The following is a 25,550-nucleotide window of genomic DNA, read 5'->3' as shown; positions in this document are numbered from 1 at the left end:
AGGTTTGAATCAACGTACGTAAGGCAACCAGCTGCAATAGGATTGTGAGTGTTCTGCAATAGGGTAGTAGTTAAAAAAAGGTTAAATAAATACAAAATAATAACTAAAATAATAATGGCATTGAGGGTGATTCAACGTACAATTATAAGGCAACCAGGTGCAATAGGATTGTGTGTTTCCTCAACATTTGATCAACAAAAATCCAATTTTTTTTTACAGTGTGTTGGATCTCTGATGTGTGTGTGTGTGTTTGAACGCACATGTGCATTTGTTTGTGTTTGTACGACGTGTGTGTGTTTGTACGACATGTTTGTGTGTGTGTGTGTGTTCGTGTGGCGTGTTTGTGTGTTTGTTTCCACGACGTGTGTGTGTGTTTGTACGGTGTTTGTGTGTTTGTGTTTCGACGACGTGTGTGTTTGTGTGTGTGTGTGTTTGTACGGTGTTTGTGTGTTTGTATGACGTGTGTGTGTGTGTGTTTGTACGGCGTGTGTGTGTGTGTGTGTGTGTGTGTGTGTGTGTGTGTGTGTGTGTGTGTGTGTGTGTGTGTGTGTGTGTGTGTGTGTGTGTTTGTACGGCGTGTTTGTGTACCCACCTTGGTGACACACATCTGGTTAGTGGTGAGGGTGCCAGTCTTGTCGGAGCAGATGACGGAGGTGCAGCCCAGGGTCTCCACAGAGGGCAGGGAGCGGACGATGGCGTTCTTCTTGGCCATACGGCGGGTACCAAGAGCCAGGCAGGTGGTGATCACAGCGGGCAGACCTGGGAGGGACAGAGAGGGGGGAGAAGGGGGACAGATGGTAGAGAGAGAGGGGAAAAGAGTGCTATTAGTTATACAGTAAACCCTGTTCGTGTTCTTGTGAATTGAAACCTCTCTTGAGACCTGAAGACTTGCAGACCAGGTTAACACAGTCTTGAGGGTGATTGGTTGATTGACTTTTGTCCACTTTACTTAGACCCATCTAGACTTTTTAGATTAGATTAGTGCTAGTCCAGTATCAGTTGCTCACCCTCAGGAATGGCAGCCACAGCCAGGGCCACAGCGATCTTGAAGTAGTAGACGGCCCCGCGGATCCAGGAGCCTCCATGGACAGGGTCGTTGAAGTGGCCAATGTTGATCATCCACACGGCAACACAGATCAGGGAGATGACCTGTTATGGAATAGACAACCACAGGTTGTCAGATAAAGCCTGGTTTAAAATATATATATATAATACAATTGTCATCATTACACTATTGGTTTCCTTACATTCTAAGTCTATGGACTTAAAACCAAGGTATGACTTGGTTTTATTTCCCTGTCACTGTTTCCAAATGCTTACGTTTTACCGTTTGTGGCACAAATCCCACTGTCATTTTGTAATTTGGGTGAAATATCCCTTTAAGATGTATCAAATTAAAACTGGCAAAAATTGGCTACTTGACCATTTTAAGGGCGTGGGGAAACTCATCTTGTCAAGTTGCAACAACTAAAATAGTGTAGTGTAGTAGAATTGTAGTAGTAGTAGTGTAGCAGCAGTAGTAGTGTATTAATAGTAGTGGAGTAGTAGTAGTAGTAGTGTAGCAGCTGTAGTAGTAGTAGTAGTGGTGGTAGTAGTGTAGTAGTAGTAGTAGAGTATTAATAGTAGTGGAGTAGTAGTAGTAGTGTAGTAGTAGTGTAGCAGCTGTAGTAGTGTAGTAGTAATGTAGCAGCAGTAGTAATAGTGTAGTAGTAGCAGTGTAGTAGTAGTAGTGTAGCAGCAGTAGTAGCAGGGTAGTAGTAATGTAGCAGCAGTAGTAGTAGTAGTAGTGGTGGTAGTAGTGTAGTAGTAGTAGTAGTAGAGTATTAATAGTAGTGGAGTAGTAGTAGTAGTGTAGTAGTAGTGTAGCAGCTGTAGTAGTGTAGTAGTAATGTAGCAGCAGTAGTAGTAGTGTAGTAGTAATAGTGTAGTAGTAGTAGTAGTAGTAGTGTAGCAGCAGTAGTAGCAGGGTAGTAGTAATGTAGCAGCAGTAGTAGTAGTGTAGTAGTAATAGTGTAGCAGCAGTAGTAGAAGTGTAGCAGCAGTAGTAGTAGTATAGTAGTAGTAGTAGTAGTGTAGCAGCTGTAGTAGCAGTGTAGTAGTAGTAGTAGTAGTAGTAGTATAGTAGTAGTGTAGCAGCAGTAGTAGCAGTGTTGTTGTAGTAGTAGTAGTAGTAGTAGTAGTAGTGTAGCGGCAGTAGTAGTAGTGTAGCAGCAGCAGTAGTAGTAGTAGTGTAGTAGTAGTAGTAGTATAGTAGTAGTGTAGCTGCAGTAGTAGTATAGTAGCAGTGTAGTAGTAGTAGTAGTATAGTAGTAGCTGTCTGTCTCACCTTGGAGAGCTGCTCTCCGAACTCGTCCAGTTTGGCCTGCAGGGGGGTCTTCTCCTGCTCTGTCGCAGCCATCTGGTCGCGGATCTTCCCAATCTCTGTAGAGACACCAGTTGCCACGGCTACGCCGATAGCCTTGCCTGAAGCGATGTTGGTGCCCTTGAGGGAGAGAGAGGGGGAGAGGGAGCGAGGTAAAGGGAGGGAGAGAGGGGGAGAAGGAGAGACAGAAAGAGAGAGGGGAGAAGGAGATAGTGGAAAGAGTGAGAGCGAGAGGGGAAAAGAGGGAGCGGTCAATGAATGGCTGTAAGGGTGGAGGAGATGGAGAGTAGAAGAGGGCAGGAGTGTGGAAAATGACAGTTAGATTGATGGAAAGATTCCGAGGTGGAGGAATAGAAAGATAGATAGATGGAAAATTATATAGGAGAGTCCCTCACAGAGAAAAGCATGTTCTTCTTGTCCTGATTGACAGCTCTCATGTCTGGGACGGCATCGGTGTGCTTGATCACACTGACAGACTCACCTGAGTGAGGTGGGAGACAGAGAGGCAGATAGAGAGAGAGTTTTACAACAAAAACGTTTTACATGTATTTATAATAGGGCTGTCAAAAGATGGAAAAACATTTAATCAAGTTAACTCTCAGGATTTTATTGCAAATTCCAAATGTAATTTAACATTTTTCATACAAAAAACATTTCAAGAATATTGACGTCGTGATTTTGTCTAAAATAATTGTTAGCCAAATAGATGTATTTTATTTTGGCCAAATTGAGAAAGCGCACTTTACTGAACCTCAATGTCAACTTGTTTATACATGACATTGTAGATTTTTAGCTGTATATATTATGTATTTTGGATGTTTTCAGTGTATTTTCAGACAATGCGGGAAAAAAGAGTGCACAAAAAAATGACAAAAAGTCAACTCGAGTTAACTGATTAACTCTTGTCAGCCCTCATTTCTATCCATTGTGGTCTTGTAAAGAGGGTTAAGACTGACAGACAGGTGTTGATCATATCACTCACCGGTGAGGATGGACTGGTCAACCCGCAGAGTAGTAGAGTTTATTTTGACGAGTCTGATGTCAGCGGGGACTTTGTCACCAACTGGAAAAGAAAGAACAAAAATACACAATGTTAGCTCAAAGTAGCTGCCTCAACTTCATGCATATACACACAAACTCCACTCCACTTCAGAGTTCATTTCACGTATGTTCAAACATAATTTCTACATTGGAATTCACAGTCTTTATCACAATCAAGGTTTTCCCTGGTTAACGTTGTGCTTTAGTCTGACTTTTTACAGTGTATTCTGTCCAACACACAGCTTTTTAGCACTGTCGAAATATCCCCATTTGACATCTTGACTCTTCAGTATTGCAAAATAGAGAGAGAGAGAGGGTGTGAAAGAGAGAAGGAGAGAGAGAGAATTGATCATGGAGAAAAGTCCCCTCATGCGACTAGTCTTGACTCTCGAGGCTAAGTTTATTAACCACTGCCGACCCAACAAAGCCTCAGGACAGCACTCAGACAGTCTGGTCCAACCACATCATAACCAAACAAAAATACAATGATATTACCTATTTGGAAAAGATTTGTACTATTTACTCATTGTAACAACACTGTACATAGTTAATAATATAACACTGAAACTTTTGTGTGTTTCATTTGAACTGTTTATTTGTGATTGCCAAAGCAAGTGACATAAACAATGTAAAACATTGCTTCCCATGCCAATAAAGCCCCAAATGAATTGAAAGTACATGCCAATAAAGAGAGCGAGAGAGAGAGCCAATAATGAGAGCGAGAAGGAGCGAGCGAGCCTGACGTGGCTGGCTAGTTTTAGAACTGTGGATGAATAGCAACACTGAAAGCTGACCCCACAGACAGACAGAACGAGAGGGAGAGAAAGACAGAGGGCGAGACACCGTGATATGGAGAGAACAGGGGTATGGGAGAGGGAGAGAGAGAGAGGGTGTAAGAGAGTGAGATAGATAGACAGGTGTGAGTAATAAGCACACACGTTATCGCTCTCTCAAAATCAAATTCAGATTGCTTTATTGGCATGAAATACAATTTGTAGGTATTGCCAAAGCAGTATAGTGGTACAGCATTTCAGTACAATGAAATGAGGATAATGAAATACAGTTCATTTCAGTAGTAATAATAACAGTACGTCTAATCATGTATACAGGTACAACACTACTGCTGTCGTATTGTGGAATTTTCGGTCAATTTTTTTTAAATTAAATAAAAATAGGATTATAAAAATAAAATATACAAATGGCTAATAAATAAAGAACAAAATGTATGGATGATGGTTACACTGTTCTACTCTCAATTACAGTACATACAATGTATATAACTTCCTCTCTCTTGTTCTCTCTCTCATTCTCTCTATACCTCCCTCTCTCTCTTACCCTCTGATTGCCTTAAAAGGACCCACTGTCTCAAGGACACGAGGACAGCCACCCTCCCTCCCTTCTTCACACAATGACACTTAGTCATTGTCATACACTCTCTATCCCTCTCTCTCTTTCTTACCCTCTCAAATACACACGGACACACACACACACATGTCCAAGCCACACATCTAGTACATTGGTGCAGGTCCCGTGTGGCTCAGTTGGTAGAGCATGGCACTTGCAACACCAGGGTTGTGGGTTCGAAAAAAAAAATGTATGCACTCACTACTGTAAGACTCTTTGGATAAGAGCATCTGTAAAATGACTCAAATGTCAAATATAAATGTAATGCATTAATTATAGTGATTGTTCTTAGATCACCTGCTAAGTTTGGAAATTGTGCCTGCAAATGAATAACACGCATTAAACATTAAAATGCGCCCTTATTAGTAAAATCTGTCCCTTTATCTATACTTGGATCAGATTAGCCAACCCTAAACCTAACCTTAACCATTAGAGGGATAAACCAATCTGACCCAGGACCAGCCGCTGGTATACATCCCATCCTGCATCAGTGACCTTTTTCAGTTATTGTACCACCAACTGAATTTTGCTCTGCCCTGAGTACCCCTGAAGTACGCCCTCATGTGCATTTTACCAGTAGCCCTATGGTGTCGTGAGTCTTCTCAAGTACACTCTGTGGATAAGCCAAGTACCCTCAGGGGTCCTGGGGCCTACAGTACATAGTGCACTACTTTTGACCAGAGCTCAATGGCTATAAAGTGAATAGAGTGCCCTTTGTGATGTGTCTGTCAACCAGTAGACTGATAATATTCACTATGGGTATTAGGCCTTGTTTGTTTGTTTATTTATTTTTTGTTGGGGGGGGGGGGGGATAATAGCAAACCCTAAAGACGTGATGTCCATCTGAGAGGATTTGACAGATTCAAGCACTTTGACATATTTGGTGAGAAATTGTACACTTTGTGATTAAAGTTGTTGTAAAAAGGGCTATATGCTTTAATCTCCATACCTTCATCTCCGATAGGCAAGGTAGATTTTCTCTCGATTACATCAGATCTACGTTTATTTTTAGTGGCTTGTGGGTATTGGGGCTAAAGGGTCGACTTGGACCTGGGCCTACAACTCTTGGTCCGGTTGGGGTAGAAGTTGCCCTTGGGCACAGATCTGAATCTTACCGGACACCTCCACCACATCTCCAGGGACGATCTCCCTGGCCTTGATCATCTGGACGTTCTTCCTGTCTGACCGGTAAACCTTCCCCATCTCAGGTTCATACTCCTTCAGAGCCTCGATGGCGCTCTCTGCATTGCGCTCCTACAGGGCAACAATAACCCCACAGAAGATCAGTTCCTCCTATTCCTCTTGACCTCCCTCCCAGAAGTGTAAAGCCTGACTTATGCCAATATGCCCACCCCCTACGCCCGTCACATCCACCCCCTCCCTGCTCCCTCGTCCCATAACCCCCTATGTGTGAATCCTTGTACATAGTTTCCAAATGACCACCACAAGGCCAATATGGACCCGCTGCTTGTGGCTTGCGGTAACCCGATCGTCCCTCTGTATTTTTGCTGTGGGTTTGGGGGCTGCTGCATTTCCCCTTATAACACCCCTCCCCCCAGCCCGCGGTTAACACATTCTGACCCTGAGCGGGTAAACTAATGCATGTGATGTATTATGTGTGTGTGTGTGTGTGTGTGTGGTGTTTGTGTGCGCGTGTGTGTGTGTGTGTGTGTGTGTGTGTGTGTGTGTGTGTGTGTGTGTGTGTGTGTGTGTGTGTGTGTGTGTGTGTGTGTGTGTGTTTCCACTAACTGACCTGCCAGACTCCAACGATGGCATTGGCGATGAGAATGAGGAGGATGACTAAGGGTTCCACGAAGGCTGTGACTGTTTCCTCACCTTCCTCAAACAAGGCCAGCACCTGTAAACGAGAGATAGGGAGAGAGGGAGAGGGAGAGAAGAGAGGGAGAGAGAGAATTTACGTTTATTGATAATGGAATGGAATGCATTTTTATGACACTTGGCTGTATGCACCTATATCAAAACACTTTTTTCCACTCTATGCCAGATTTTTTGGGTCTCGTGTCCGTGCACATGTGCATGTGTGATAGAGGGAGTTTTTTTGTGTGTGTTTCTACACGTGTGTGTGTATGCGCTTGCGTGTATGTGAGTGTAACGAGTTGTTGTCACTGGTCTGTTTAGGAAAGGGGCTGTGTTGACATGGACACAGATCAGTTCTGATCCACTGAAGCAGAGTGAGAAGCAATCTAACCCACAATCCCTCCATCCCTCCATTATTGTATACATCCATCCATTATCCGTGATTCCCTATTCCTTTGTCCGAACCATCCTCTTTTACCTTCTTCCATCGCCTCTCCCTTCTCTACTCTGTTGTTCCTTAGTGCAGATTTCATTCTTCCATCCTCTTTCCATCTTTCTTACTTTCTTTCCATCTTTCTCTTTCTTTCTTTCTTTCTTTCTCTCTTTCTTTCTTTCTTTCTTTCTTTCTTTCTTTCTTTCTTTCTTTCTTTCTTTCTTTCTTTCTTTCTTTCTTTCTTTCTTTCTTTGGCTTGTTTCTTTCTTTCTTTTCATGTTTCTATCCATTTATTCTCTTATTCCCTCTCTTTTAAGATTTCTACATCGTTCATCCTCTCTGTCTCTCTATTGTAAAAGATACCGCATTGAAATCCATTGTAGCCTCCTCACACGTACCATACTATCGTAGAACCCTTCCATTCCAAACAAAACTTCATTTGAAAGTACATGAAAAACATTACAACAATATTGCCAATGCATTTATATATTTACACAGTATATTAACTTTATATTATGCGTTTATGAATGACATTTTATTATCATTACAGTGTCTTCCTCAACCATATACTGTATGTACCTATCACCTATCGGTTTGTTTGTCTTTGCAACAATCAATGCCATTGTGCAATCCTATCTCGCTCTCGCCGGCAATCCTTCGTTCCTTTCATCCCTGACCTTTGTGGAAGGATACAGTTTCTCGGCCTGGCTTGAGACTTTCTTAAAATAACGCGGCCTCTCTCCCCTCGCGCCCTCTTGTCACACACATACACGAGCGCACGTACGCACACACACACCATGCACCCACACACACACCATATCGCACACACACACCATTCTTTCTAAGGCCATAATGACAGCTGGTCAGGGACAGAGTGTTAAGGGTTGGGGGGGGGGGTTAAAACATCGTCGCCCCCCTACCCCAAAACAGATTTGAAAAGAGAGAGCGAGACAGGAGGGTGGAGGGGAGACAACAGTGAAATGAAATAGTGAGAGAGAGGGACGGGGGAGGGATTCCTAGAGTGAGTGAGCAAGTGTGTGCGTGAGTGAGTGAGTAAGCGAGGGAGGGAGGACATCAATCCATATGAAATATAACCTGACGGGTCACAGCATGTGTTCTGGGTGTGTGTACGCAAAGCATAATTGACCTGTGTGTGTACAGTATGTGTCTTTCATTGTGCAGGTATGTAACCTTGTGTGTGTGTGTGTGTGTGTGTGTGTGTGTGTGTGTGTGTGTGTGTGTGTGTGTGTGTGTGTGTTAGCTGTCAGTGTCCTCTCAGGGCCTCTGCCACCATGCACAGCTGCTACGCTGAAACATTTACCCACCCTGCGCTGGGGTAAGGAGAGGACGTGGAAGGAGGAAATTGACAGGAAGTGACTTCACAGTGACCTTACAGGTGCTAACACCAACAAACACATACATACACCCAAACCTATCAACCTGTATAGACCCTACCCCACTTGTGGAGATCTGAGAAGACTCAATAGGTATTATCAATACATGAACATCTTCCCCTTACTCTAATTACGCCAATCATTGAGGAGCAGACCAGATAACCTCACTTTGTCTTATACCGATGAAGCTAGGAACAGAACATCTAAAGACATTCACCATTCTAACGCAGCAAGGAATCTAGCGACTAGGAGGTCATGTCTTTACCTTGTCTTGTGTCATTACTCTGCAATCTTTCCCCTGTAACCCATAGCATTGTCTATACGCCAAAGTCGGTCAAAATCAGTGACAACATTTTGTCTACTTACAAAAGAGATGCAGGCAGCCAGCAGCAGGATTCTGACCAACAGATCCTCAAACTGCTCTACGACCAACTCCCAGATGGTCTTACCTGAGAGAGAGAGAGAGAGAGAGAGAGGAGAGAGAGAGAGAGAGGAGAGAGAGAGAGAGAGAGAGAGAGAGAAGGAGAGAGAGGAGAGAGAGAGAGGAGAGAGAGAGAGAGAGAGAGGAGGAGAGAGAGGAGAGAGAGAGAGAGAGAGAGAGAGAGAGAGAGAGAGAGAGAGAAGAGAGAGAGAGAGAGAGAGAGAGAGAATAATGTCAGTGTGTGTGCGTTGGCAGGAGTGTATTAGCACTAAACTGCCAAATGAAATCGCAATACTATTATCTCATGATTGTTTTGTGTGGTTACACATGCAGACACATCTTCAAGACACTTGTCAACATCATGCAATGTGGAAACCAACAGAAATGTTCCCTAGCAACGTGCATGCCCTACCGACCACCTGAGGATCTGTCTTTTTCAGAACCTTGTCACTTAAATCTCACTCGATTGATTGTTTTCATTTTACTCCTGCGACTCTTTCATACTCTTGCTTGTGCCTGTCGTTTTCCCCCCCCGTTATGACCGCAGATACATTGGCTTTCCGTTGAATCTATAAGAACGCTAAAGCTTCATCTCGACACTTACAGTACCAGTCAAAGGTTTGGACACACCTACTCATTCCAGGGTTTTTCTTTATTTTTACTATTTTCTGCATTGTAGAATAATAGTGAAGACATCCAAACTATGAAATAACACATATGGAATCATGTAGTAAGCAAAAAAGTGTTAAACAAATCTAAATATATTTTATATTTGAGATTCTTCAAAGTAGCCACCCTTTGCCTTGATGACAGCTTTGCACACTCTTGGCAAAGCTGCCATCAAGCCTAAGATCACCATGCCAATGCCAAGTGTCGACTGGAGTGGTGTAAAGCTCGCCGCCATTGGACTCTAGAGCCATGGAAACTCATTCTCTGGAGTGATGAATCACGCTTCACCATCTGGCAGTCCAACTGATGAATCTGGCTTTGGCGGATACCAGGAGAATGCTACTTACCCAAATGCATAGTGCCAACTATAAAGTTTGGTGGAGGAAGAATAATAGTCTGGGGCTGTTTTTCATGGTTTAGGCTAGGCCCCTTAGTTCCAGTGAAGGGAATTCTTAACGCTACAGCATACAATGACATTTTAGACAATTCTGTGCTTCCAACTTTGTGGCAACAGTTTGGGGAAGGCCTTTTCCTGTTTCAGCATGATAATGCCCCTTTGCACAAAGTGAGGTCCATACAGAAATGGTTTGTTGAGATCGGTGTGGAAGAACTTGACTGGCCTGCATAGAGCCCTGACCTCAACTCCATCGAACACTTTTGGGATGAATTGGAACACCCACTGCGAGCCAGGCCTAATCGCCCAACATCAGTGCCCAACCTCACTAACGCTCTTGTGGCTGAATGGAAGCAAGTCCCCGCAGCAACGTTCCAACATCTAGTGGAAAGTCTTCCCAGAAGAGTGAAGGCTGTTAAAGCAGCAAATAGGGGACCAACTCCATATTAATGCCCATGATTTTGGCATGAGATGTTCAACGAGTGTCCACATACTTTTGATCATGTAGTGTATGTCTGGTCTCGCAAACAACGTAAAGCAGGTGTAATCTAGAGCCAAGCATGTTGATTTATAATCCAAGGGTGTCCTGCTATTGATACACTTGTTGATTTATGCAAAATAAAGTGACAACAACAGTAATTAATGAAGCAGTTAATGTTAATGTGTAATATATGCAAATGCCCCCATTGTATTTATGCAATTTAGGTACATATACATTCCCTTATTTTAACACACAAAAAAATTGCTGATATAATAAGAAAATGTATATATGAGTGCATCCCCCCGCCCCCCAAAAATTGGGACATTCTACAATAAATTGAACACCTAAATCCCCACCTAAATCCCTGGACTGCATTCATTATTTGTCCGTGCCAGAAAAATGTTTTATGAGCTATAATTCAGTCAATATCCGATGGACTATAAAAATTCTAAAAGTTTGCAGTGTCTTCATCCATTGTCCAACTGTTGCATTTATTAGAATTGTTTTTAAAACTTTTGAACAATTTCGATGAGCGTTGCTAATGTCTCTATTGCATCATGATGATATAGTACTGTCAGACGTGAGAGTCATAACCGTTACAGGGAGGAATAGTCAGTGTGATAATAAACTCTCATGGGTAGACACACAACACAACTAGAAGGTTCCCACTAGATAACACAGCCACAAAGTCAAAATTGGCTATTTCATAAAAATGTATCAAATCAAAAACGACCTTTTTGGTCTTAATTTAAGGTTAGGATTAGGCATAAAGTTAGAAGTGTGGTTAAGATTAATGTTAAGTTTAGGGTTAGATTTAAAACACAGGAGGCCGCTGAGGGGAGGAAGGCTCATAATAATGTCTGGAATGGAGTGAATGAAATGGTATCAAAAACATGGAAACTGTTTGCTTGATGTGTTCAATACCATTCCATTTATTCTGTTCCAGCCATCACTCTGAGGCGGTTTTTCCCAACTGAGGTGCTACTGGCCGCCTCGGGTTTAAAATCAGATTTTTTGAAAAGAAATTGTAGAAATAGGTGGGGTTTATGACTTTGTGACTGTGTTAACTAGTGATAACCCAACTTAAGTTTTTACTTCTGGGTTTTTGAGGTTTTGTGTGACAGATGTGATGGGTAAGTGAGGACACAGATCTGTGCATAGGAAGATCCTCTTCTTTCAGGGTTATGACAAGTTTGACAAGAAGAGCAATCCCGTTCACATCCTCCCCTTCCTTCTCTCTGAAGTGTGTAGCCACTCCCTGTCAAGCATCGGATTGGATAAGAAATATGGCTACTCTACGCCAACCAATCCAATGATTTTAAACCCTAGAGGGGGCGTATACAGAGATAAATGGGCGGATCGGAATGTCTGGAGGGTTTGTGATGACCGATGTCACGATAGCACGACTGACAGGAAGTCCACCATCCCAGGCAGGAAGCGGAACAACAGGTGTGTACGTGGGAGTGCATATGTGCGTGTGTGACATGGTGGCAAGAAATAAAGAGGTAGTGTGACTGATGGGATGTGTAACCTCCCGGACACTGGGACGGAAATAGGAGTGTGTGTGCAGACCGACCGCAGACAGGTGTGTGAGGGGCAAAGATAAACGTTGGGAACTCACCAATCTCAGCTGGCAGCTCTGTAAAAGGGGAAAGCAAGAGACGGGAGATTATTACCATAGCATTGCTGTTTGCTACTAACATCGCCAATTGAGATCAGCATTAGGCCTACTACCTCTAACTTTGATAGCAGAAATGCTAATTTATACACTGATTAAACGTAAAGGACCAGATTTACTAAGCCTTTGTTTCCACCTGTTTAAAATGGTCAGATCAGGTCATTGAAAATACAGGTGCAAACCTTTGCACTTGATACAAATTCCTATAGTTAATTACCTAAAAACCTTTGCTTAGCTCATGTCATCCACCTTTTGATTGATAACTTACGTCAGGACTGAAATCTCTCTGAACTAATTTCAAATCTTCAAATTATGCAAAAACTAAAACGTGAACAAACCAAAGAACTGGTATTGCACAACTGTGTTTCTACTTTATTTCTAAAGGATCAAACTAAGTGGTTTTCTTTAGCAAACGTTTGCAAACAAGTGTTAGGGCCTTGGTTTGTCCCGGTTCGGCCCTACTGTAGCCATAGCAAACCTCTGTCCTTCTCACTGACCTCTGATTGGTTAGCCAATCAGAGCCTTGAGTCTGTCATTGCTTTTCATTGCCTGGATGAGACAACGACTATACCAATGCTTCATATTATGATTTAAGCATGGATGACCAAGAAGAAACATTTTTGTAAAAAATATTATCATAAACCTCATAACTTTACTTTTGCCTCTGTATATCAAGTATGATGCTTAGCCACTCAATGTTATTATCAAGTGTGCTAACTGCAAATACACTAAAATAAAAGGACTGATACAACAGTTATTCAAGTTGAAGTGGTCATGAACTTCTGGAATCCAACCAACCACAATAGAGAGCCTGTATTTGACTGATCACAAACTACACTACCCAAGCATCCCTTGGTGCAGCTGACCTTCAAATGGCATCTGCCGCACCATCACAAGGTCACGTGAACCATGTTGGTTGCCGTGCGCCAATGTGTCAGTCAGCCAGCCAACGGCCAATCACAAAGAGTCAACATCCGACCTTCCCCTCTTCATAGCCAAAACAAAGACTAACTATTGTCCAAGCCAGTGGAACACCTGTTGCTGTCTGTCTGTATGTATGTCTGTCTGTCCCTCCATCGCATTCATCCCTTCCACAACATTTAGCACCAATGAACCCCATTTTGGGTCTGAACCTCTACACCCAACCAGGTCCTCCTCCCTTTTTCTCCTCCTCTTCCTCCTCGCCATCATCTTTCCAACAAGCCCTATCGCTCCTCTTATCTACCTCCATGTCCCTCTGTCCATCCCTTGTTTTCTCTATCCTTTTCCATCCATCCATCCATTCTCAGTCTCTCTTTCTCACCGTTGTGACCATATCTGGCCAGGTTCTTCTTGAACTGTTCTGGTGTGAGGCCGGTGGTCTGGTCGACACCAAAGTATGACACGACCTCTTCCGGCTCTTTTGCGTGTGCATTCTCCATCCTCACCAAACAGGAGACGCTTCAGAAGAAGAGAACAAAACAAAGACACGTTTAGGACACATCTATCCGGTAATTCGTGGCTTGGTGCAGTAGGTAGGTAGTTCTCCAGTTATGAGGTTTTACAACCAGAGAAATTATTTGTTACCCATCACTTTATAAAAGTGTGGGATTGGGATAAAAACTGTCAACCCCCTTCGTTCTCTCTCTCCCCCCTCTCTCTCTCTCACAACTCTCTCACCTCTCCGGCAAACTGGAGCCCTGGACTGACAGAAAGTGCAACCTGGCACAGGCTCCTGAAAAGTTTTATACAGACACAAAAGTGGGGCGATTGGTGCTCTCTCACTATGCGCCTGCACCTCATTGGCTGAGGGGAGCAAAGGTGGGTGGGCCGGGAGGGTCCTATGGGGGGGAGGGGGAGGGGGGTCACGCGTGGAAGAATTGGGCACCAACTGCAGAGGGGGTCCGCTGTCTGCCGTCAAACTGAAAATAAAATATGTTTTTGGATGGAGCATGGACAGTAGAACAGGGAGGGGTAGATGAGGGCAGGGGTGCTTTGAATGAGAGGTAGGGGGCATTGAATGATGGGTCCAGTGTGGCAGATAGGACAGGGGGGGGGGTACAGAGAGAGGTAGATAGAGAGGGGGGGACAGAGAGAGGCAGATAGAGATAAAGAGAGCGAGAGGGGGGACAAAGAGAGAGGCATATAGAGAGAGAGGGGACAGAGTGTGAGGCACATAGAGATGAAGAGAGAGGAGACAGAGAGAGAGGCAGATAAAAATAAAGAGAGAGAGAGGTAAAGAGAGAGAGAGGGGGACAGAGAGAGAGGCAGATAGAGAGTACAGTGACAGAGACATAAAGAGTTCTTAACTTCCTTAATAAGCACAATGTCTTGAGTAAAAAACTAATTGGATTTATACCCCCCAAAAAAATATTTTTCCACCCTAGACATCCTGATAGAATAACATGTCCACCACAATAAGACCAAACTGTATGCTCGCTTTATTGACTTCCAAAAAGTATTTAATTCTATTTGGCATACAGGACTGTTCTACAAAGTTATTGAAAGAGGTGCAGGTGCAAAACGTATGACATAATTAAATCAAATGGCATAATAATATGACAATTTAGGGGGGAAACAGGTGCAGCATCAAAATTGTCAAGAGTAGAACATAATTATTTAACCAAGGGCAGGGCCTTTGCAAGGGTTGCAATCTCAGCCCCACGCTCTTCAATATTTACATCAATGAATTGGACACTATTCTAGAAAAATCCTCAGTCCTTGGTGTTAGTCTCCACAATTAAGAGGTTAAATGCCTGCTCTTCGCAGATGACTTGTGCTTGCTGTCACCCACAGCACATGGCCTCTAGCAGAACCTGGACCTGCTAGAGCAGTACTGCTAGACCTGGGCCCTGGCAGTAAATCCCCAAAAGACAAAAATAATGATTTTCCAGAGAATATCCAGATCTCAGGGAATTAGACCAAAGTTTATAGAGTATTGCACAGACTACAATTACTCAGGCTTAAAAATAGGCTCAATTGGACACCCAAATGAGGCAGAGAATGAACTGAGTGAGAGAAAGCACGCAGGGCATTCTACACCATACACCACAAAACTAATTCAAATTGAAATATCTATACAAATTTGGCTAAAACTAATTGAATGTGGTATTGAAACAATTTTTTTGAATTATAGTGGTCTGGAAATATTCCAAGATCATGTTGTGGGTTGTCTATAATCATTCATAATTCCCTTAATGTTTTTAAAATATCTGGTGAGAAAAATCCCAGAATGCATTAAATCAAACCACAGTATGGAAGGGAACATCTTGTGATAAAGAATAATACTGTTTGACGTCTTTAAATTATAATCAAAGTTCAAATTAATATAAGAAATCTGTATTTTTTGCATTAATAGGTGGCATATCCTTTTGATAAAATATTTGTCAAATGAATGATACTTTCATGTTTCATGTCTCAGTTGAATTGGTTTGAATTAAATCCTTCTTCCTTCAATTCAAATTTAATTCAAATTCTGCTTCGGTGTAGGTGTGATCAATTTAAATTGAGTTCAAATTCATTGTTTGAATTTAATAAAATTCTGAATTGGCCCCAACCCTGCTGTTTACACAGCAGGAATATGGTGCGTTTCAGACAAAAGTTGGATTCAGACGTTTATTTGATAGCGAGGGACACATTTCACTTTACGTCTGGTAAGTATAGTTCCTAGAGGTTATACATATGCCTTTGATGATGGGGAAACATGATTTTTTTGGTGAAGCCGGCTATATCGGGATAAGTTTATTTTAATTTGTTAATTTGTTAATTCCATTAACAAAATATTCATCAAACACCTATTTTTCAGGGGCAGTTGACGAGACTATAACTGACTAAATAGACCCAGAAAAAAACTAAAACTAAACAAAAACATTTTTTTTCATTTCAGTTCACTAAAACGAGATGAGCGAATGTACTGTATCTCCGTGACTAAAATCGGACTACTAGGTGGACTGGACAAGAGTTTCCAAAGAGATTGAGAGCTTTTTAGTGAAAAGCACAATTAATATTTGCAGCACAGATGTGCAGTGCAGTTCTGTTCAGCAGTGGGAAGGACCCGGCACACACAGCCTACATCAGCTGGTGAGCTGCGAAGGAGCAAGCAATGAGTGTGACAGGCAGACAGGCTCCGCCTCTGATTATACACATTCTGCAGGTGACTCTCTTGCTTCCCCGGAGCTAACCAGTCACCACCAGCCTTCTAGTTAGCTGCCCTTTGCCTGGTTAAGAAGCACAAGCTGCTTTACGAAATCAAAAACAATAGCAGCATTGAGTTTAATAGTAAAACAACAGTCTACCTATGTTTTTCTCTCACTACACAACACTAAACAATACATTAATTGCGCTATAACGGTGACAAACGGTGCCCACAAACTTTTAGGTCCTACATAAAGCTGTCCCAACAGCAGTCCCAACACCTTACCACTGCTACACCTGGCTATCAGCAGAGCCTTGTCTGGCAGCGAAACAGTTCATTCAGCCTCATTTACTGCCTTTAAAAAAACATAGCTGATATGGCTGACTTGTTTAAACAAATGTGGTTTCTACTGACAATTGAGATGTACAAACAATAGCATAAGGGGGATGACGAGCGGATAAGAGGCCATCTGTAATTTTGATTAAGACATTAATGAGCGAGCTAGGATGGACGTAGTCAATATAACTATTTGTTCAGCACTTTTGAAATGTACAGCGACAGAATTCAGAACGTGGGCCGTTCTTACGGTGTTCTCCCTGTACACCAAGTCAAAATTGTAGGATAAATAAAGGGGGCATATAAGCAGACAATGAATGCTCTTACAATATTCAATGATTACATTTCTCAAAAACAGGCTATAGGCTACATGTGCACACCAAGTTAGAACAGTAGATGAAATTAAGAGGTGAAAATAGACCAAATTATTAGGGTGAGTCACATGGGCTACTAACAGCTTACTACACAACATACACTTAGTATTACTTCCTTAGCTACAGTATACCTCCCTGGCTTATTACATAATTTATGCAGCAGCATACAATACATTTTTGGACTCACCTTGTTTTGTCATCAAACTTCGTCATCAAAGTCTGGCATTCTCTGGATGTATGGTGCTTTCAAGACAACTGGGAACTCCAAAAAAAAAGGTTGAATCATGATGACGTCAGTGATCTTCAGGTCGTAGCTCTAGAAAGAGGCCTGAGTTCCCGATTTACAATTCCGAGTTGGATGAAAGTTCAAAACGTATTTTCCCAGTCATAGCTCGTTTTTCCCGAGTTCCCAGTTGTCTTGAACTCACAGTTAGCCACTGATTTCCAACTTGTTGTGTAATGTTTATGTCCAATGGCCGATGAGCACCGATTCGTTTTATCTATAATTTCTCTTCATTATTTCACTTCATATGACAAGGATTAAAAAGGATTTCCCAGTAGATTGTCAACTTGATTCATGATGATGACTGCTAGCTAAGATTTTGAATGTATGATGTTGACATGATCAGTCCAATCAAAGCTACTTTAGATATAACGTGATTTGAAGTCATCTGTGGCCAATGACCTTGAGCCTTCTTGGATGGGCACTTCTAATGCAACTCTATGCAACACCCAAGGGGCTAGAATTTTCGAGCTCTACCCGTAGACTTGGCGGTGACGTAGTGTCACCATGAGTGACAGAACACTGAGCCAATCACGGCGCAACGCTCCATATTTTCTGCTGGCTTGCCCCACCACCACAGAAAGCACTGAGCTAGGCTGAAACACCTGCATTTTGGAGGTGCCTTACTCAAGAAAACAGACCATGTTTGTATGCGGCTTTATTAACTCAATGATATATTTTTTTTTTTACATTGTTTGCCAACTGATATGTGACAAACTGATAAATAATTTTTTGCTAAAAATGTGGGGTTCAAAACAGGTGGGGCTCAATAACATTGACTCTATTCATGGAATTTCTATCTGCAACATTCCAGAACCTTTTGCAACTGAACTTGGCCCTGGTAACATTTCCAGTAGCCTATATGCAAACATTTGGTGGCACAGAAAGAAAGGAAAAAGGATAGCAAACAATTTATAGACTAAATTCCTCTTCCCACCAAACTATATCTGACTGGTAAATAACTTTATTTTGAGTTAATGTGGAGCCAGGACTTGGACCAGGACTCAAGCACTTGACTCGACCATTAGGGACTTGGACTCAAACTCGAGCACAGGGGACTTGGGACTCGATTCGGACTCAAGGTTTAGTGACTCGACTACATCATTGGGAGAAACAGTCATTAGCTCCCTTCAAAGTCATTAGCACCCGTTCTTCTTTTGGACATCAATGTGGCTGCGGTGTCTGTGAAACATTGATAACAATGGCAATGACATGACCGAATGACGGAGGTGAAATCCATATTACTTTGCCAATTCTTTGTGGCACCATCTGGTGATTGTGCTATTATAATTTGTTTTTCTCTCTCTACATCTCTCTCTCTCTCTACATCTCTCTCTCTCTACATCTCTCTCTACATCTACATCTCTCTCTCTCATCTCTCCATCTCTCTCCATCTCTCTCTCTACATCTACATCTCTCTCTACATCTACATCTCTCTACATCTCTCTCTCTCCATCTCTCTCTCTCCATCTCTCTCTCTCTCTATACATCTCTCTCTCTACATCTCTCTCTCTACATCTACATCTCTCTCTCTCATCTCTCTCTCTCTCATCTCTCTCTCTCCATCTCTCTCTCTACATCTCTCTCTCTCTATCTCTCTCTACATCTGTCTCTACATCTGTCTCTCTCTCTACATCTATATCACTCTCTACATCTCTCTCGCTCGCTCTACACCTCTCTCTCTACATCTCTCTGTCTCTACATCACTCTCTCTCTACATCACTCTCTCTCTCTCCATCTCTCTCTCTCCATCTCTCTCTCTACATCTCTCTCTCTACATCTCTCTCTCTACATCTACATCTCTCTCTCATCTCTCTCTCTCATCTCTCTCTCTCATCTCTCTCTCTCCATCTCTCTCTCTACATCTCTCTCTCTCTATCTCTCTCTACATCTGTCTCTACATCTCTCTCTCTCTACATCTATATCACTCTCTACATCTCTCTCTCTCGCTCTACACCTCTCTCTCTACATCTCTCTGTCTCTACATCACTCTCTCTCTACATCGCTCTCTCTACATCTCTCTCTCTCACTCTACATCTCTCTCTCTACATTTCTCTGTCTCTACATCTCTCTCTTTCTACATCTACATCTCTCTCTATCTCTCTCTACATCTACATCTCTCTCTCTACATCTACATCTCTCTCTCTCTCTCTCTCTCTCTCTCTCTCTCTCAATGTAGGCTAAATAAGGAATTAGGCTGAATTACATGGCCAGGTAATTCTTATACTGTAGGTTAATGAGGCAATACAAACATGATGTGATTAAAATGTGACTAAAATGAAAGGGCATTTAGTTGACTAAAATTGTCAACCGTTTTCATCATTTTGACAATAACTAGACCGAATCATTATTCAAATGACAGAAATACAACTTAACGATATTTTGTCAAAATTACCGACTGAACGAAATCCAAATAAGAGTGCCAAAATTATCACTGCTTGACAGTAAAACACAACAACAAAATATTAGAAAATAAAATACATTAAAAACAAGAATTGAAATAAGAGATAGAAATAAATAATGACAAGGAATATGATGAGCAGATATTAGCAATGAATAAATGAATGTGGCTATTCACTTCAGATCTCCTTATTGTTTGGATGCTCCGTCGATTTGGACTTGAATGTCTGCTGAATCAATCTCTAGTTCGTAGTTATTGTAATGTAGTGGTTCTCAGACCGAATTAAAAAGAAAGCCACACACTATTTGACCAATGTTTCAGCTAAAGAGCATTCATCTTCATTGTGAATCACTTCATCAGTGGTTCTCAGAACCATATATCTACTGAGCAGCTGTGACACGCTAGAGGGCTATGGCTATGGGAACTGATGAAATGTGCAGGATGTGGAGGCAGTACTTTGAGGAATGACTATGAGCGAGGCTAATAGTAGTGATAGAAGAAGTACCACTTGTGTTGCAGACCTGGGTTCAAATACCATTTGAAATCAATTCACATACTTTAGCTGGGCTTGATTGAGCTTGCCTGACCCAATGCAATGAAATCAATAGAACAGGGTTCCCCAACTGGTGGTCCGCAGGCCAAATTTGGCCAGCAGGTGGTTTTATTTGCCCACCCCCAAGTTTTCTGAGCAATTTTTAATAGACACGTGATTGTATACAAATTTAAGCAACATTTGAAATTATGTTTTAGTCAAATATTATATCTGTTTGGGCTTCTTGCGCAAACCTCGACCATCCGCTTAAGAAATAATTGTCCCGGGGCTGAATCTAGTTGATGATCCCTGCAATAGAAAGTCGCAAAACTGCAAACCCCGCCCATCTGGCACTCCAGGCAGGCTAAAGCAAATGCTTCAAGTATTTGAAAACATTCAAATAGTGGGCTGTATTATTAGGAGAGTGCAACGTTTGAGGTAACCGTAGCTACAGTAGCAGTTGTGCTGCCTCAGTATAAATAACCCTTCGTGATGCAGTCAGACAGCGGTACGGCGCGATTCACACATTTCTGTGTTATTTCAGTGTGGTGGGGGGAATGTGTTAACCCCGTTAACGCAACATGTGTAGGGGTTGAGCGTTGAAGGTTAGGTTAAGGTTGTTCTTGTTTGTAGTTGTGGTGGGAGGAAGGGGTAGAGTGAAGTGAACAGGCAGTTCCTTTAAGCAGGCTGACCTGACATCTTGTCATTTTGACAGACTTTCATGCTACATGCTTATATGCCCTGTGGCTCACACTATTCTAATGTATATCCTCCTCTCTTAGCCGACCTCATTCCCAACCTCCTCTCATTGTGTTATCACGTTTGTTACAGTTTTATCCAGCCAGGGTCGTAGGGGTTGGAACTCCGCTTAAAACGGACTACAATGGAATTGTCACATAATCTTCTGTCCCGCGTTAAGGTTGTGGGACTCGCCCTACAAGTCGTTCTATGTCATTTCAGCAAGCCATGACACCTACCATCTCAGATTGTTCTGAAATAGTTCATGTAGTTAGAAACAGGTAGAAACACCCCAACAACCAGTATACAGTATCAGTTCTCTATGTTTGACAGGTATTATGAAGCTTCATACTATGTCATGTATTCCATGTGAATCTGCTGATGGTCCCCGTCTCTTGTTCAGAGACATTTGTCATTTAATAAGCCTCTTGCATTATTTACCATAAAGTTGTGTGAAAGTACCATGTTTTGACCACTAGATGCCACTGTTCCTGCTATACTGCCACACTCTTTAATCAGTTTTGTTGGTCTCGAGTTTATTAAATAGCTCACAACATTTTCTTTGCAACTTTGGGTAGAAAATAAATAAATTTGTCTCATGATGAAAATGAATCATCCACAATTCAAGTGGCCCCTTTGGTTTATTCCCTTCAAAACTGGTCTGGATTAGTTACTGTTAGATCATTCCTGGTGAACAAGCAAATCATTAGGCTACAGCAGTTTTAATGGTTTCAATGTTATTGTCTCTGATAGTATTCAATGGTAAAAGTCCCAAAAACACACTGTATAGCGTTTCGCAATTGTAATGTTATTGGGTTGTGTTGGGTTTAATGGTACATGTCACTAATCACAATACATATAGACCCGTTTCCTGATCATTCTATTGAAAAACATGACTGCCACGCAAATCATTATTGTATTAGGGCTGTCAAATTTTTTTAGTCCCAAGCCCATTTCTCCATCAAAGTTTTGGGCTTGTAGGAAAAGTCTTCATATTAGAATTTCATAGGGATATCCCTCTCAGAGAGCAGCCACTTGTTGGTCTATTCAAGCAGAGTTGGGTTGAAGCATTAGGTTGCTATTAGGGAAAACTGAATTGCTTTCCTGGAGGACTAGCTTGAATTATGAGGATGACCACACAATTTATTTTCATAATGAGACAAATCTATCTACTTTCACACAACTTTATGGTAAATAATGCAAGCAATTTAAATGACAAAACTTTCTGAACCGGAGAACAAAAAAACATCACCAGATTCACATGACATAGTATGGAGAAGCAATATTCCAAGCCACAGCTTCATACTTATTGTCAAAAATAGAGATCTGATACTGTATACTGGTCATTGGGGTGGGATTGGCATGGGGTGTGGGGAGTCCATGTGTGGCTTTTGAAAAAAAAAGTATTCCTCATGTCTTACTCATTGGTAGGAAAAAGTTTGGTTCAAATCGGATGTCAGGTACTATATTTATGGAATATTATCTGAATCCTATAAATTAAAATGTCCAATTTGGGTGAAATCAATTAGCTTAATTCCTCAGAGATCAAATTATATTTCAACAAAATAATGTTTCAGGAATGCTAATTGTATCTGTTAGTAACTATAGAAACAATTTCAGAACAATTTGAGATGGTGGGTGTCAATCCTCTTTCGACCCCCTACTCAACCCCGGCTCATCCCCGCCTGCATCCACCACCCTCCTCAGGACCCCCTGCATTCAGGACCCCCTGCATTCAGGACCCCCTGCATTCAGGACCCCCTTGTCATTCCTCTTCATTTTACCAGCAATGACTTTTGACTCTTGACCTGGTACTCTATAACCACCTCAGTCCTCGACACCCTTAACACTCTCATCTTCACCTCAGTCTAAAGTCTACATCCAAAGTGCACCTCCAAGAGACTGTAAACAAGCGATCACTCACTTATAAACAGCCATTAAGTCTATGTCTAAAATGTATATAGGCTCTATTGACAGCTCTACATGTCACATTAGCTTGTACATAACCAGTAATCTAAATGACAACCAAATGTAATTCAAAAGATATTTAGCTAGTAATGATCCATGCTAACTGGCTTTGCATTAGCAAAATGTTATGCTAACTGGCTAGCTCTTAGACCAAGGTTACAGTAACATGCTATATTATGTCATGCTAACTAACTAGACCTAACATGCTATGCTAACTAGCTAGACCTGTCATGATATACTATGCAAACTAACTAAACCTAGCATGCTACCATAAATAGCTAGACTTCACATGCTATGCTATGCTAACTAGCTAGACCTAACATGCTATGCTAACTATCTGGTACTAACACTGAATGCTGTAGCAGGAAGAAGGGTTTCTCCGCAGGTGACAGCTAGCATGGGGTGCCACTCACTGTTGACCCAGGGTGCATCTCTCATTGACAGGTTAGCGCTGAAAGATTTAAGAAAATGACATTCGTGCCTTTTAACCCCCTGTCTCTCTCTCCGACTGCCTCTGCCATATAAGGCTGGTGCAAGCTGGGTCGCCACACCATGTTGATGACAGAATGACACATGAATGAAAAAAGAGATGGAAGGAGTGGGACACCAATACGGGGGGGGGGGTTACATTTAGAGAGGAGGGAGACAATTGGAGAGGAGGGAGACACACAAGACAATTGCAGATATGAAGACAGTGATACTCTCACTGAGACATGGGATGCAGAGATATGGCAACACATGAACAGACCTACACACAAGTAGAGAACAACATGGAAACAATAGAAACATTGGCCTGTGTGTGAAAAGGGAGAGAACACATATATGATGGCCTTGCAGACATAAGTATCAACATTTTGGGCTATTCCGGGGTAAGTTAAAATGTCTCTGTGGGTACAGTATGTGCTAGTTAGGTGTGTGTGCGACAGGTGTTGGGGTGGAATGGTGCTAAGCCTCAAACGCTGTTCCTATCCTTATTCCTGGGGCTTTGAGCTGGTGGTCCCACACCTCAGACATCTGATCTACTCTTAAAGAGCCAAGATACACTCTGTGCCTTACACACACACTGCTTCACTGCACACACCCACACACTGCATCCATACACACACCACATGTCAGAATACCCCCCTTGACACAAATTCACACCCACCCTGTATTAACACAAGCACAGATCATTTTACCCCCTGCACACGCTGCACACGCGTGTGATCACACACCTAACTCTTTGCACACACCGACGTACAATCACAATCTCTCTCTCACACACACACACACACCCACATACACCCCTTTTAAACCAAAGCGGTGGTATTAGTGCGTGTGGAGTGATACTACAGGCTGTGCGTATGCAGATGAGTAATGAAATGGTGTTGTCGTAGGAGGCGATGGAGAGGAGAGGACTGCCTTATCGTGCCCCCAGGCCTATAAATCACCTTTAGCTCTGTGGCTAAAGCCAAAATAAGCAGCCACTGAAACAGGACACCAGTGAATGATGACATACCGTGCGTTCAGAAAGTATACATACCCCTTGACCTAGTCCACATTTTGTTGTGTTACAGCCTGCATTTTCCCACCCGTCTTCACACAATACCCCATAATGACAAAGTGAAAACATGTTTTTAGATATGTTTGCAAATGTATTGAAAATGAAATACAGGAACGTCTCATTTACATGAGTATTCACACCCCTGAGTCAATACATGTTAGAATCACCTTTGGCAGAGATTATAGCTGTGAGTCTTTGTCTCTTTAAAATAATTGTTTATGTCTTTTAAAAACAAGTTGGTTGTTGATCATTGCTAGACAGCCATTTTCAAGTATTGCCATAGATTCAAGCCGATTTAAGTCAAAACTGTAACTAGGCCACTCATGAACATTCAATGCCATATTGGTAAGCAGCTCCAGTGTAGATTTGGCCTTGTGTTTTAGGTTGTTGTCCTGCTGAAAGGTGAATTTGTCTCCCAGTGTCTGGTGGAAAGCAGACTAAAGCAGGTTTTACTCTAGGATTTTGCCTGTGCTTAGCTCTATTCCGTTTCTTTTTACCCTAAAAAACGTCCTAGTCCTTGCAGACAGTGAGCTATCTGATTGGCCAGCGGTAAGCCTGTAGGTGCACTTGATTTGCTCTCTAGGCCTGCCGGGTAGGCAGAGTTCTACCTTCAGACACATGAAATGGTTCGAAATGGGAACACTTTGCCTTCCCTGTGCTAGGGCTGCTGAATCAATTGCACCTACTGCCAACAGTGCCTTTGTGCCAACAGTGCCGTTGTGGCCGTCTGCAAACTTAATGATGGTGTTGGAGTTGTGCACGGCCACACAGTTGTGGGTGAACAGGGAGGACAGGAAGGGACTAAGCATGCATCCCTGAGGGGCCCCCGTGTTGAGGTTCAGCATAGCCAATGTGTTGTTGCCTACCCTCACCACCTGGGGGCGGCCCGTCAGAATGTCCAAGATCCAGTTGCAGAGGAAGGAGTTCAGTCCCAGGGTCTTTCGTTTAGTAAAGAGCTTTCTCACATAGGTGTTCATTTTGTCCAGGTGGGAAAGGGTAATGTGGAGTGCAATAGAGATTACGTCGTCTGTGGATCTGTTGGAGCGGTTTGCGAATTGGAGTGGGTCCAGGGTGTCTGGGATGATGGTGTTGATGTGAGAAATGACCAGCCTTTCAAAGCATTTCATGGCTACGGGGAGAAAATGTAGGTTTGCTTGAAACATGTA

The 25,550-nt window shown here is 42.3% G+C and overlaps 1 protein-coding gene across 1 annotated transcript in view; it reads right to left on the bottom strand.

Annotated features, from left to right (window-relative positions):
* LOC115170806 (sarcoplasmic/endoplasmic reticulum calcium ATPase 1) overlaps positions 1-13,811 on the bottom strand; it is a 35,604-nt gene extending 21,793 nt beyond the window's left edge. The window contains exons 1-11 of the mRNA XM_029727109.1: positions 13,755-13,811; positions 13,399-13,535; positions 12,039-12,056; positions 8,819-8,901; positions 6,561-6,665; positions 5,923-6,061; positions 3,345-3,425; positions 2,758-2,843; positions 2,327-2,482; positions 1,008-1,149; positions 593-759 (exon numbers count right to left, since the gene is read on the bottom strand). Of these exons, the coding sequence (XP_029582969.1) occupies positions 593-759; positions 1,008-1,149; positions 2,327-2,482; positions 2,758-2,843; positions 3,345-3,425; positions 5,923-6,061; positions 6,561-6,665; positions 8,819-8,901; positions 12,039-12,056; positions 13,399-13,516 (1,095 nt within the window). The 5' untranslated portion in view covers positions 13,517-13,535; positions 13,755-13,811. The remainder of the gene's footprint in view (positions 1-592; positions 760-1,007; positions 1,150-2,326; positions 2,483-2,757; positions 2,844-3,344; positions 3,426-5,922; positions 6,062-6,560; positions 6,666-8,818; positions 8,902-12,038; positions 12,057-13,398; positions 13,536-13,754) is intronic.
* Positions 13,812-25,550: the final 11,739 nt, after the last annotated feature.

The sequence above is a fragment of the Salmo trutta genome, chromosome 32 (assembly GCF_901001165.1).
Source record: "Salmo trutta chromosome 32, fSalTru1.1, whole genome shotgun sequence".
NCBI classification, from domain to species: Eukaryota; Metazoa; Chordata; class Actinopteri; order Salmoniformes; family Salmonidae; genus Salmo; species Salmo trutta.
Note: the sequence above shows the minus strand (reverse complement) of the source record. Positions and strands in the feature narration are given on the sequence as shown.